At 35.8% G+C, this 14187-nt stretch overlaps 1 protein-coding gene across 4 annotated transcripts in view; it reads right to left on the reverse strand.

Moving 5' to 3' along the window:
• Window positions 1–664: 664 nt before the first annotated feature.
• Window positions 665–14187, reverse strand: part of WNK3 (WNK lysine deficient protein kinase 3) — a 162641-nt gene continuing 149118 nt past the window's right edge. For all 4 annotated transcript variants that reach the window (XM_043459314.1, XM_043459312.1, XM_043459313.1 and 1 more), the window contains exons 22-23: window positions 7134–7336; window positions 665–3114 (exon numbers count right to left, since the gene is read on the reverse strand). In XM_043459314.1, coding sequence (XP_043315249.1) covers window positions 2785–3114; window positions 7134–7336 — 533 coding nt within the window. In that variant the 3' untranslated portion in view covers window positions 665–2784. The remainder of the gene's footprint in view (window positions 3115–7133; window positions 7337–14187) is intronic.

Raw genomic sequence — 14187 nt, forward strand, 5'->3', positions numbered from 1 at the left:
AATGTGATGGTTGGACATACTGACTACCCTCAAGAAAGCTTTACAAGCAGGATTGTTTAGTGTAACCTTTCTTCTTCTACAAGAAGGAAAATGGAAAGGACAGGTTTTGGTGTGTGTTGGAAATGGGAAGAAGGCCCTTCTTTATAGTAGGCTCTTTGTTAAGTAAGAAGGGAATGTCTGAGCTTTACGCTTTACCTCAAGAGTTAATTATTTCTGGGGAGGAAAAGTACCTCAGCAAGGATGAAAACAGCACTATCATGATTTATCAAAATTATGAAATAATGCAAAACCCCTAGATAGAAAACTAGCTAATATTTACAGTCAAAGTGACTATAATCTGAGTCAAACATTTAAGTAATGGGAAAAAATAACTTAAAAACCCACAGTGATGTGAATAACACTGTTTACTTCATTTCTGCACACTCACTTTTTTCTGTATTTTTAAACTTACACACGTTACATATACATAATGTATACATAACATATATGTTAACCCAACTACTGCAGTCAGCATGGAGACAGCAGTACACTACTCACCATCTTCAAACTTTAGAAGACTACTTTTCTTTCCAGCAAAAAATCTGAAAAGATTCTAAATATTACAAGGCACTGCAAAAGTCTGCAGGCAAAATAATGATGAATTGTACATAAAACAGAGGTGGTGGCAAAATGTGGGACATATGATATAGAGCAGCCATTAATAAATGTCATCCATGGAGCTTTTTTCATCCTGGGGTACACTATTTAAAAGGATTGTAACTCCAAAAAGGATCATAAAACCTGCAGTATTTTCAGCTTATAAATTGTAAGTCTCAATGTAATCACACAAAGCTGACTCTACTAATGAAACACAAGCAGTTTGAAAGAATTACAGATTTTAGGCACATTGTTTTTTGTACACATGGAAAACTGCAATGCGAGAATTTGCATTACACTAATGTCCTAAAACCATTTCAACTTGCAAATAATACTGTAGAAGAAATTTGAAGAATCTGTACATAAGATTTAGAAAGACTCATCCAAACCAGAGTATGTTTTATAAAAAGAAGCTGTGACTCTTATCAACAGCAGTTCTCAAAATGCTGTCCTGGATGCCCCAAAATGATAGTGACAGAATCTTCATGATGCTGAATGTGATCCTCAGGTAAGCAACAGAAGACACTTTTTTTTTGAAAAAGGGTGTTGAATGTCACAAAGTAGAGTGTGCAAAAAAAAAAAGTACACCCATTAAGTTTTCCTCATTACCTGGCAAGATCATGGGGTAAAATTTTTAGAGGAATATGGAGGAAAATCTGTCAACAGAAATGTTGGGTGATCATTTGGAATGTTGACCAATAGAACTCATTATTAGGTAAGTGTGTCCTAGAAATGACTTTGAAATCTTCAGAGTGAAAAGTATTTTAAACATGTTTATATGTGGTAGTTGATAAATACTGTTTTAGAATTCAATATTTGGGTTTCACAGATTGATCAAGCATTAGGTAACTTTGTGACCAGACTTTTAAGAATATTAGTTAACTTTCTTGAAAACCAAAAACGTATATTCTGACATTGCCTCCTCTCCTCCTAAAACTGGATAAAACCCAGTAAAGTGCAACTTGACAGTGATCTCTCTCAGATTCTAAAGAGGCTGCCAAAATCATCTAAGATCTAAAATCATCTAAGATGCTACAGATACTAACAAGAAAACTATAACAACTAAAAAAAAGGTAATCCCCCCCCCAAAAAAAGGCTAAGGGCAACTTAAATAGTATCCTTCGAGGGTCTACTATCTACTGCAGGACAGTGTATACCCCTCATCTCTTAGAACCCTGTAAAGCCAGTGTTTCATGTGTAAGTCTCAAAACCTACTGTATCAAGTAAATTTCTCTTCAGAAGAATGGATTAATAGAGGTGTAACTTGAATCGTCTTTGTTAGGAATACAAAGATTCCCCCCAAATGAGATTCATATCAGCTGCAGTATATCCCTTGCAAAAGAATGCAAGCCAAACCAATGCCTCTCATGCTCAAATATAATGTACTGTGCACATGAGAAACAAAGAGATAGCTGCTTTGAATTACTATGGAAATCCTAAAGCAGCTACATTATCTGCAGAATCAAGGAACTGTTACAGTTCTGTTTTTTCCTTCTTCTCCGCCTCACCTAAAACAAGGCTTCACTCCTACTGCTGTGATGACGGGAAGAAAATCACATTAAAAAGGGCTCATGTTCTATATTGGTTGACAAAGTTATTCTAATTTTATACACCAAAACATTTCCTGCAGCAAGTTACCCTGCCTTCTCTGAAAGGTAAACCTAAGATAAACAACATGAAGAATCTCATAAGACCCTGCTGGAGAGTCTCACTTTGTCTATGTTTGGGGAATATAAATTTAAATAGTTCTTATACCTTTTAAAGAAAAGTATCATCTAGCTGCAGAGAACTGCAATTTTAAAAAATGAGGGCTTCTCAGCAATGCATGGAAAGTGTCCTGGAAATGATAATGCTCAAGCTGAGCGTATTAAAGCATTCTGAACGGTATTTTTTAAAAAATCAAGTATCAAAGAGGATAGGATTTGAAGTGAAAAAACATTTCTATGTGCAGTGTTCTATATACAAACTGCACAGTTCTACAGGTGATGAGCTATATCAAATACTACATTGGAACAAAAAATAATAGTGGAAAGTAAACTCAAAATGAAGGAAAATATGGCAGAACCCAAGAAGAAGAAAGTTTAATACCTTAGGTATCCTGAAAATAATTCTGAAAAAAACTCCCTTTTCTTCATTATCTACTCTGATTTACTTGGGACCAGGAGGGATTGTGGACGGATTCTGCACTGCTGAAGCTGGAAATGCCTGCAAATTCATCCCTGGTTGGAACGGTCCCCCAGGTTGGTTAGGAATTACTAGAGACTGTTGTGGTGCTCCTGAAATTCCTACCCACTGTACTGGATACCCTGGCCCCACCACAGCATTATACTGACAAACATGGGGTATTCCATATGATGATAATGGCCCAGGAAATGAAGGAAGTGACAGTCCTTGTGGCAAGGAGGTTGGGACAGCTCCACGGATTTGGGACAGAGAAGAAATCCATGTTGGTGTGTAGCCCATAGTAGATGGAGTATTCTAACAAAAATAAAAACAAAAACAAAAGATCAGTTTATTTGATAGATGCTTTTACTCTATATTCCTTCCTATTCTTTTTTGTCTTACGACTACTCTCTCATTATTATTCTGAGTGTCTACCATTTTGGGAGTAACTTTCTGTGTGCTCATAGTTATATACCTATTTCATTTCATCTTCATAACTGCCCTGCAAGATAAGCATTTTTAGATGAGGAAACAGAAGCTAAAAATTAATAATGCCCATCACCACTTAGCAAATTAACAGTAAGGTAAGGATTTAAACACAGTTCCAGATAACTCCAAGGCCCCTGGTAAATTTCTGTTCACAGTTCAATGTCTCCTTTCCTCATACTAGCACTACTCTTCTATTTTTACTTCCTTCTGCCAGTCCCAGACATTCTTTCATTCAGGGCCACAGACAATAATAGTTCATCTTACTACATAATTCTCTGAAGACAGAGGATCATAATTTAGTGTGGCATAGGGGAAACAGCCTGGCATATAGTAGGTGCTCAATAAATGTCACCTCCCTACCTGCTTCTACTACTCACTATTTGAAGTCTGATATTTCTGTTATATTTGGGGAAATTTAAACTCAAGACAATTATGTTTTTGACAGTTCTGAGAAAATATATTCCTGATTGATTCTTATTATATCATATTATGTGTATGTATAGAGATTACTAAAATCAACTGAGCACACAGAGATTACTGAAATCATATGCACGTTAGAATAATATGTCTAAATGAAAGTAAATAATTCTTCCTTAAGGGAGAGCTTGGTATCAGTCCCAAATTCTTAGTTCTTTTAAATTGATGGTCAAGTTAAAACCCTTTCAACTAAAGTTTCAAGTTTAAGTTAGGATAAAGGTTTTCTTGCTTGACTCAAGAATGAATGACAAAATCTCCTGAGGGGAAAAAAGAACTCTTATTTAAAGTCCAGCAATCCCATTTTCATATCAGTGTTTTTGTTGTTAAAGTAAAATTAAATACTTCTGGTTTTAAAATAGCTTATATAGTATGATCACATGTTTGTAAAGCTATTTCTATGTATCCATATACAAAGATATCTGAAATGATATTTATCTAAAGTTAGTGACAATAATTTCTGAGTGGTGGAATTTTAAAATTTTGTACTTTTCTGCATTGATTAACTTCTATAACACACATTATTATTTTACAAACAATACCAATGTGATTTTTATTTTGAACAAAGACTAAATTGGAGATGACTTGTTATACTTAATTTTCTCTTGGATATTTAAAAGGCATCTCAGATTCAAATAACCGCAATCAAATGTATGATTTTTCTACTACCAAAACACACTGCCTGCTCATGTTCCCCTTCTTGATGATTGGTACACTGGAATGATAGCCAGTTATACCAGCCAGAAACCTACCCTTGACACCTCCATCTGGTCCATTTTATCTCTTAAACATTTTTTGGAATCTGTTCATTTCTTTTCATCTCAGCCTCTCTCTCTTTTTTAAAAAAATAAAATAGTTAAAAAGTTCAACTTCTCTTTATCAGGCCTACTGTGACTAATTCTTGATTGGTCTACCAAGCTTATCTTCAATAATCTTTCTTCTTGCTTCAAGTCAGAATGATCTTTTCAAAAAGCAAATCTGATCATGTCAACTCTAGGGCTTCAGTGGCTATCTATCTTTCTTAAAGACAAAGATCCTTATCATCACCACTTTTAAGACCCTATAGACCTCCTTAGATTCACTGTGCACCAACTCCTCTCTGCTCTCTTCAATTCAGCCAAATGGGTCTGCTTTCAGTCCTTTCAGTCTCTGTTTCCCCATACGGGGCTTTGCATATGCTGTTCTTCCTGCTTAGAATCATATTCCCTCCCCTTTTCACCTAGTTAACATTTACCCTTCAGATCTCTGCTTAATCATCACTTTCTCAGGAAAGCTTTCATTGACTTCCCTTTACTAGGTCAAATTTCCCTTACTGTATGATATCTTATATCTCTCTTTTGTAGTCCTTATTACAGCTGCAATTTTATATTTTTTATACAAGTCTGTTCATATCTAACTTTCCCACCAGCATATAAGTCCCATGAGAATAAGGAACATACACTTGTTCTTACTAATCAAACCCAGTGCCTAGCAGAGGGCTTGGCACATAGTAAAGAACCTGGCACATAACTGTGACAGTTTTCTAAGGCTACACAACAGTAACATGCAAGATCATTAGATAGTGAGACAGGCTCTCCACATAAAGATCAACTGAACTTAAAAATACAAAAATAGGTACCACATACAGGATACTAGTATGTGCTAGGCACTTTATAGATGTTAATCCCGACAACAATCCTGCAGAGCAGAAAGTAGTATCCCTGTTTTAAAGGCATGGAAACTGAGGCACAAATGAATTGTCCAAAGTCATACAACTAGTAAATGACTGAGCTGACCTGGAACCAAGTCTGTATTAAGAACATTTACCACTTTTATTCATACTCCATTTCCTATGCACTCTTCCTCCAAGCATCCCTCATTATAACTGCAACAAACCACTCTTCAACTCAGCAACAAAGGCTTCCATTCACATAATGCTCAGAGCATCTTTCACTGGCAGCACAAACACATTTATGCCTTGAAATCTGCCTCTAATGGCTTCCAACTTTTACAGTGGTGATACTATCTGTGTATAAATCTGTGCCAGGAATAATATAAATACAGAGAGCCCTCAAGCAGATACACTGTTTACTAGTTTGGAAAATCTAGGCTTTTGAAAATTTTTATTCAATGTTAACTCTAAATGTATTTTCAGACTCTTTACCAAACTAAATGCAATGACTATATATACACACACATGTGTACACAAACATCACAGACACAGACACACACAGACTCAAGATATATCTCTTTCAATTATATGGGTTCAGATTCAAAGCCCTGATTCACATTTTAATAGATTTACTCATTTTGAAAAAAATGATATTTTAAAAATTCACACACAGAAAACAATAAAGTAAAATAAGATCCAAATTCCACCATCCAGGATATTTTAAGGGCTTTTCCTATTTATATGCATCTATAAGCTAGGCTAGGCTAAGTCGCTTCAGTCGTGTCTGACTCTTTGTGACACTATGGACCGTAGCCCACCAGGTGTGCCTGTCCATTAGGTTCTCCAGGCAAGAACACTGGGGTGAGTTGTCATGCCCTCCTCCAGAGGACCTTCCCAACCCAGGGATCAAACCCTCATCTCTTACATCTCCTGCATTGGCAGGTGGGTTCTTTACCACTAGTGCCACCTGGGAAGCCCATGTGCATATATACATGTATCTAATATATATAATTTTACCTAAATACTATATATACTATTCTGTGATCCTATCTTCTTTCCACTCCAGAATGCATTTTGGACATCTTTCTACACTTTGATTGCCATGTACACCTAAGACCAGATGCAATTAACCAGACATCTCATCCATAAACTTAAGACATTTATTATAATAATTAAAAATCTTTAAAATTCTTTTTCATATTGAATACATAAAATAATTTATTGGCTCTGAGAATATTGATCTACCACTAACATAAGATAGCTTTTCCTCGAAATCCAAACTTCTTATACCACAAAAACTGAATTAACCCTTATACCAGATGCTTTCTTTTTTGATCCTTGATGTTTTTTCTTCCAGGTATAATAGCCTAAAACAAGGGTCAGCAATCTACAGCCTGCCAACTCTTTTTGCAAATCAAGTTTTAATGGAACAAAGTCATGCCTACTTGTTTATATACTGTCTATGGCTGTTTTTGCAGCATTGAGTAGCTACAACCCTATGGCTTGAAAATATTTACTAACTGGCTTCTTCCCAGAAAAAGTTTGTGGGCCTCTGCCCTAAAAGATAATTTGCTTGAATACATAATGAATCTAGACAAGGATAAAAGTCTCTATACTGTCAAGTCACACCACTCTCTCGTGGTAATTATAACCATAGACCTATGTGAATCAATTTTTATGGTTTTACGTTCTCATAAATAGTCAGGTATAAACTACTTACTTCATATGCTTTGTTCCAGTTGTCTGTTTCTAGTTTCTGTTGACTCTGTTTAAGTTGGTTTAAACTTGGCTTAATAAGCGAATTTCCTACTGTTTCCTTTGTCCAGTCATCCACCAATTTGTGTAAATCATCTGTGAACATTCCTTTTTTACTAACTGAAGATTGCTGGAATGATGCTGCACTACTTTCCACACACAGTGGATCTATAAGAAGAAAATAAACAGAGAAACCATGAAAAGGAATTAAAACATAAACAAATACTCTTTTGTGGCTGATAATGCAGAACTACCTATTGGGTATAGATAGGATAACCAGGTATTCTAGTTTATCTGGGACAGTTCTGGTTTAAAGCTGTTGTCCTGGTGTTATTACTAACAGTATGCCCTTCACTCTCAAAAGTTTTCTGTTGTTTGGGTGGCAAATTATATGGTCATCTTAGGTATAAGTCAACTATAATAAACAGTATCTCAAAAACATCAGTATCAACTCTATAATCTTTTCATCAGTTTCCTCAAATAGATACTTAGAAGAGTTAAAAAACAATCAGAATGTTAAAAAGTAGAAAGAATCTTAGAATTCTAATCCAAACCACCATTTGTTTTATAATGGGGAAATGTGGCCTAGAAAAAATAAATTGACATGCCTGAGAGCTTGCAATTAGTTACCGGCAGAGCCAGGCCTGGAACTCTAAAGTCTAAATGAGAACGCTCTCTTTTCAATATAACATACTGACTTTCAAATTTTTCAGAAAACTAGAATCTCATCTATTTTTTTAAAACAATATTTCTGTTTATATCTAGAATAGCAGAAACAAGGAGGCAGATGGTTTGTTAGTCTCATGAGTTCTAGAGCGCAAGATGTACAAATAGATGAAAGAAATCAAATATAGATGTCTCCATCAATGAAGAAGTCTCCTAATCTGAACATCATAGTAAATCTTTAATTTAGTACTCTAACACAAGCTAACTAAATCATTCTCATAGAAAAGATTCATAAAATTCCTCTGACTGATTTACGAGTCAAAACTTACAGAGTGGGTCTAAAATGAATTTTAGGAAATGCAGTAGTGAAATTTAAGCACAATAACACTTCCAGGGATTTAATTAAATACATAAGTGACAAAATCTTGTACAATTGTTATGTTACTTTTTTTAATTGTGAAAAACTATTTAAAATGTAAAAGATAAGGCAAGAACCTCCATATTAACACTTTCAAAGTACTTTTATATTCTTTGAAACTCATAACAGGGCCAGGGCCATGATATAGGTTCAGCAAGTTATCATTCTGTTTTGGGGATGGGAAGACTAGAATCCAGAGGGTAAACAGCTGAGGTTATATGCTGGGGTTAGAACCAAGTATCCTGACTGTTTTGTCAATGTGCTTTCCATTATACCATGCCAACCCCATGTATTTTCTCATGGGAAAAGGATAAGAAAATTCTTTAATAAGGAGGAACATAATAATCTCAATGATTGCTTATACATAGTCTATCATTCTCTATGACTGCTGAGCTACTGAAGGCTTAGATTCAAGGATATTAAAAATTAAATGAAAAAAAAAATTAAATGGACACAGGGAACTATATTCAATATCCTGTGACAAACCTTAACGGAAAAGAACATAAAAAACTCTCTCTATATATATGTATTTATGTATGTATAGCTGAGTCACTTTGCTGTAGAGAAGAAATTAACACAGCTGCTGCTGCTGCTGCTGCTGCTAAGTCGCTTCAGTCGTGTCCGACTCTGTGCGACCCCATAGACGGCAGCCCACCAGGCTCCGCTGTCCCTGGGATTCTCCAGGCAAGAACACTGGAGTGGGTTGCCATTTCCTTCTCCAATTAACACAGCATTGTAAATCAGATCAACTACACTTCAATAAAATTTAAAAACAAACAAACAAAAAAGCAATGGAGTCTGAGGACAGACCAATAGGCGCTTAGAGACATAAGTAAATATCAGGTGGTATCCTGGATGGGATCCTAGAACAGAAAAATAATTTATGTAAAAACTAAGGAAGTAAAAATAAAGTATGGACTTTTGTTAATAAAAAATTAAATGAAAACATATTAGTGAAAATTGCTTAAAAAGAGCTTAATGAAATAAGTGGAACATATTCTCATATACAAAACAGTTTCACAAAATTAATTTTTACTAATGTTGAGCAACCATGGTGTACTAAAACGATGTACCAATCTGGTTGGAATTCCTACTTTTCTAAGTTTTAAAACCCAAGAACATACAAGTCAGCCTATAATAAAAGTATCATTTTTTCCTGTTTTCCCTCTGCACATTCATCTGATTCTCTGCCAACTCCAGTGAGCAAACAAATAGCACAACAATGTTGGGGAAGACTTTGGAGCTGAAGCCTTTTATAGATTGTGTTCTTACCCTGGAAAAATGTCAGCAGGTAGGAATAAAAAGGAGACAACAGCCAGAAACATATACATATTATCATTCTATTCATATCATAATAGTCTATACATATATATATTCCATACATATATCATAATCTTCTACACATATTATCAAGTGCCAGCATTTCTGCCCACACAGCTAATCTGAAGGAGTATTTCTGTGCTCATTCCCCTTTAGTTTCTATTAAAAAAAACATGTTACAAAAAGCTAAGTTTGAATGTCATTCATTTACGAACATTTCTGTACTAATGGAAAACCCAGTGTCAGGATTTTTCTTGTGTACAAATCTGGTGGAACGAGTGATCTTGAGCACTCAACTGGTGGCCAGTGATGACTGCTACACTAATGGTACAATTGCCAACAAGTGGAGGACATATTTATTTATTTATTTTTATTGAGGAAACATTGATCTACAACATTATATGTTTCATATATACAACACTGTATTTCTACTTCTATATACCTTACTGAATGTTGTTCAGTGCCTAACTATGTTTTACACATGGAAGGAACATTTATTGATTGATTTCATTTAAAAGTTATTCATATCATATTAAAGATCACAAACCAGAAATTACCCAACCAATGCACATTAAAAGAAATACACTTCAAATGTGTTTTATGATAGTAACATAACTTGTTACCTTCAAAAGTGCTCTTTTAATATTGATTTCTTATTGATGAAATGAGTAAAGTCAGAGTTTAGTCCTTAGTGTTCTTTTTTGTTTTTTCCCCAAGTTAATTCCTACTCAGGTAGTTCCAGTAATCACCCAACTGCAAATGTTTCCATCTCTTTACTTCAAATCTTGATCTTTTCTTCAATCAAACCTCACACCCAACTCCCAAATGTATTTCTCCAATTCAATTTCAATAAATTGTTCAATTAAATACACCCATCATTGTGTTAGTATGACAGTTTGCCTAAATGGTGTACTTCTGTTAAAGATACCACATTTTCTCCACTCAGACTAAGACCCTTTGAATCTCCCCACAAACACACATATATCCAGTTTATTGCCACATCATAGCAATTCATCCTGTATGACATCCCTTATCTATTTTCACTCCCATAATTCTCTAAACTCTTAATTATCTCATACATGAACTGCTATGATGGCAATGATCTTAAATAGATTGACTCCCTGGGTCGAGTTAACACACTCTTCACAATGCCATCAGATTAGTACCAGTTAAATGCTGTTTTCAGCATTTCATTCCTCTGCTCAAAGAAAACCCCTCAAACCCAAACTTTAAGAGTTTATTAGAACTAACAATAGTGGGTTTTCAACTTGTTTTGGTGGCAAAGTCCTTGGTAGTCATGATTATCTTTGCAGAGCATGCAAACATACATTATCTTATTTATTATCCTTAAACATTATAGCATTAAGCTTAAATACATAATAAAGTGCTGGATTAGATAGATTATCTTACATCAAACTACAGCAATTTTTTTAAAGTGTGGGAAAAAAACCTTCTAATGTAAAGCCCTCCATTTAACTCAACTGTTATATTCTCTTTCTCCCAAATAAATCTTTAAGAGTTTATGATTTGCATTTCTTTATATCATGCAGTTCTACCTACGGACAATACTCTTCACACTCCACTTCATCAATTTTAATCCAGTCCATTTACCTTTCAACACCAACTCAAATCCTATTTCCTGAATGAAGCAGTCTCAGTCCACTATTGCCTTTAGATGATCTCCTGTTTCTTCCTTTCAATCCAGTGCAGACACAATTTCTGGTATTGAGAGGCAATGCAATATAACAGTGAAGAACCAAAGCTTCGGAGTCAGATCTGCTTAACCCCATTAACTTTAGTCTCCTCTCTAAGGACAGCCTTACTTCTAACTAGTTGAGAGATGTTCTGAGGATTGAGATTAGGTAATGTGATTATGTTTCAGGGCTCCCAAGACCACTCACAGATTCAGTGATTCAACAGAAGGTCTTACAGGACTCAGCATATAGTTGTATTCACAGATGAGTTTACTAGAACAAAAGGATGCACAATAAGATCAGCAAGGGAAAAACACACAGGAATCTAGAGAAATTCATGCACAGACTTCCTTATGCTCTCTTCCTCAGGTGAGGGAGCATTCTTGAGTATGCTTCTTTCTCTAAGCAACAAAAAATACAGCAACATATGGGTAAGTATCTGGCCAGGGAAGACCAACAGAGACTCAGGTTTTTATTGAGACTCAGGTCAAATAAGCACCTTTTGCCTAGCATGAACCAGAATACCAGACTCTAAAAAGAGTCTTTATTCAGCATAAATCACATAATTTGTACCAACAACCTAGGTAAAGTGAACTATACTTATCAGGGAAGAAACGGAAACCAAATTCCTACACAACAGCCAAAGTCCAACCTTGGAAACAGACCTTCCTAAAAACAGCAGTCTTCTAACTACTATATTAACTCTTTTCAGCATAGTTTAGCACAGTGCTCACATTCAATATTATAAGTTAACCACACACCTACATTGTAAATAACATTACATTGCAATATGCATCGCTTCATGTTTCTCAAAATAGGTATAATTCTGGGCAGACAAAGATGGATATGGATCTTAGTACATATGTTAAGGCAGTGCTTCATAAAATGTATTCTGTGAAAAGTGGGTTCTCTGGTAAAACTGTTCGAGGAAATGTACATTTATTTCCTTTCTTGAAAATTCTCAAAACATATTAGCAAATTAAAGGATCTAAGAGGTTCTACAGAGGAAAAATGATTTTTATATGATTGACTCCAACATTTCCTATTTGACCATGCAACACCTATTAACTCCTTGTTGACAGCTTATAAAATGCTGTACTCAGGCCAACAAATGTGTTCATTAATCATGGCCAAATGGGGAAAATATGAAACATCAGCAAGCTTTAAAGGAAAGATATTACAACTAGAAATATGAAATCACTTGGTTCTGTGATAGTCCATGAAGTAATACAACCACTAGAAGCTATGTGTGGAACACTCTATATTTACAAACTTGTCTTTAATAAATTCTTAAAAGAAAGAGAAAATGAAAATAATTTAGCTTCCGTTTAGGGAAATAATATTTTCATATTAGGTATGCTTAGGAATTAACCTAAACATTTTAACAAATAAATTATTTAATGAAAGTTTAACAGATACTCTCATTTCTACCTGATGAAAAATAATTTCTGTCTTCCAGCATGACAGAGTGAAGTTATCAAATTCTCTCCCTCAAAAGCAGTAATAAAACTGGACAAAACTCTCAAAAACAATTTCAGCAATCTGGAATTTGGCCAAAGGCATGCAACAAAATCGAAAGTGTTATACATGAACACCACTAAACTTTTAAGAACTATGTAATCTGTGGCATTTTTGCCCTGGGCTGCTCCTGTTAACTGTGCATCAGTTCTTTTTGACCAGCAATTCAAACACAGCAGCGGTGGTGCGGCACCGGAGCAGCCGAGATGAGATACCCCATGTCCAAGGTCAGGAGTGGCGGCCGAGAGGAGATACCCCACGTCCAAGGTCAGGAGCAGCAGCTGAGAGGAGATACCCCACGTCCAAGGTAAGAGAAACCACAATAAGACATTAGGCGCTGAGAGAGGGCATCAGAGGGCAGACAGACTGAAACCACAATCACAGAAAACTAGCCAATCTGATCACATGGACCACAGCCTTGTCTAACTCAATGAAACTAAGCCATGCCATGTAGGCCCACCCAAGACGGATGGGTCATGGTGGAGAGTTATGACAAAATGTGGCCCATTGGAAAAGGGAATGGCAAACCACTTCAGTGTTCTTGCCTTGAGAACCCCATGAACAGTATGAAAAGGCAAAAAGATAGGACACTGAAAGATGAACTCCCCAGCTCAGTAGATGCCCAATATGTTAGTGGAGATCAGTGGAGAAATAACTCAAGAATGAAGGGATAGAACCAAAGCAAAAACAAAACCCAGTTGTGGATATGACTGGTGATAGAAGCAAAGGCTGATGCTATAAAGAGCAATATTGCATAGGAACCTGGAATGTTACGTCCATGAAACAAAGCAAATTGGAAGTGGTCAAACAGGAGATGGCAAGAGTGAAAGTCGACATTCTAGGAGTCAGCGAACTTAAATGGACTGGAATGGGTGAATTAAACTTGGATGACAATTATATCCACTACTGTGGGCAAGAATCCCTTCAAAGAAATGGAGTAGACATCACAGTCAACAAAAGGGTTTGAAATGCAGTACTTGGATGTAATCTCAAAAATGACAGAATGATCTCTGTTCATTTCCAAGGCAAATCATTCAGTATCACAGTAATCCAAGGCTATGCCCTGACCAGTAACGCTGAAGAAGCTGAAGTTGAACGGTTCTATGAAGACCTACAAGACCTTTTAGAACTAACACCCAAAAAAGATGTATTTTTCATTATAGGGGACTGGAATGCAAAAGTAGGAAGTCAAGAAACACCTGGAGTAACAGGCAAATTTAGCCTTAGAATACAGAATGAAGCAGGGCAAAGGCTAATAGAGTTTCGCCAAGAGAATGCACTGGTCATAGCAAACACCCTCTTCCAACAACACAAGAGAAGACTCTACACATGGACATCACCAGATGGCCAACACTGAAATCAGATTGATTATACTCTTTGCAGCCAAAGATGGAGATACTCTA

The sequence above is a fragment of the Cervus canadensis genome, chromosome X (assembly GCF_019320065.1).
Source record: "Cervus canadensis isolate Bull #8, Minnesota chromosome X, ASM1932006v1, whole genome shotgun sequence".
Taxonomy (NCBI): Eukaryota; Metazoa; Chordata; class Mammalia; order Artiodactyla; family Cervidae; genus Cervus; species Cervus canadensis.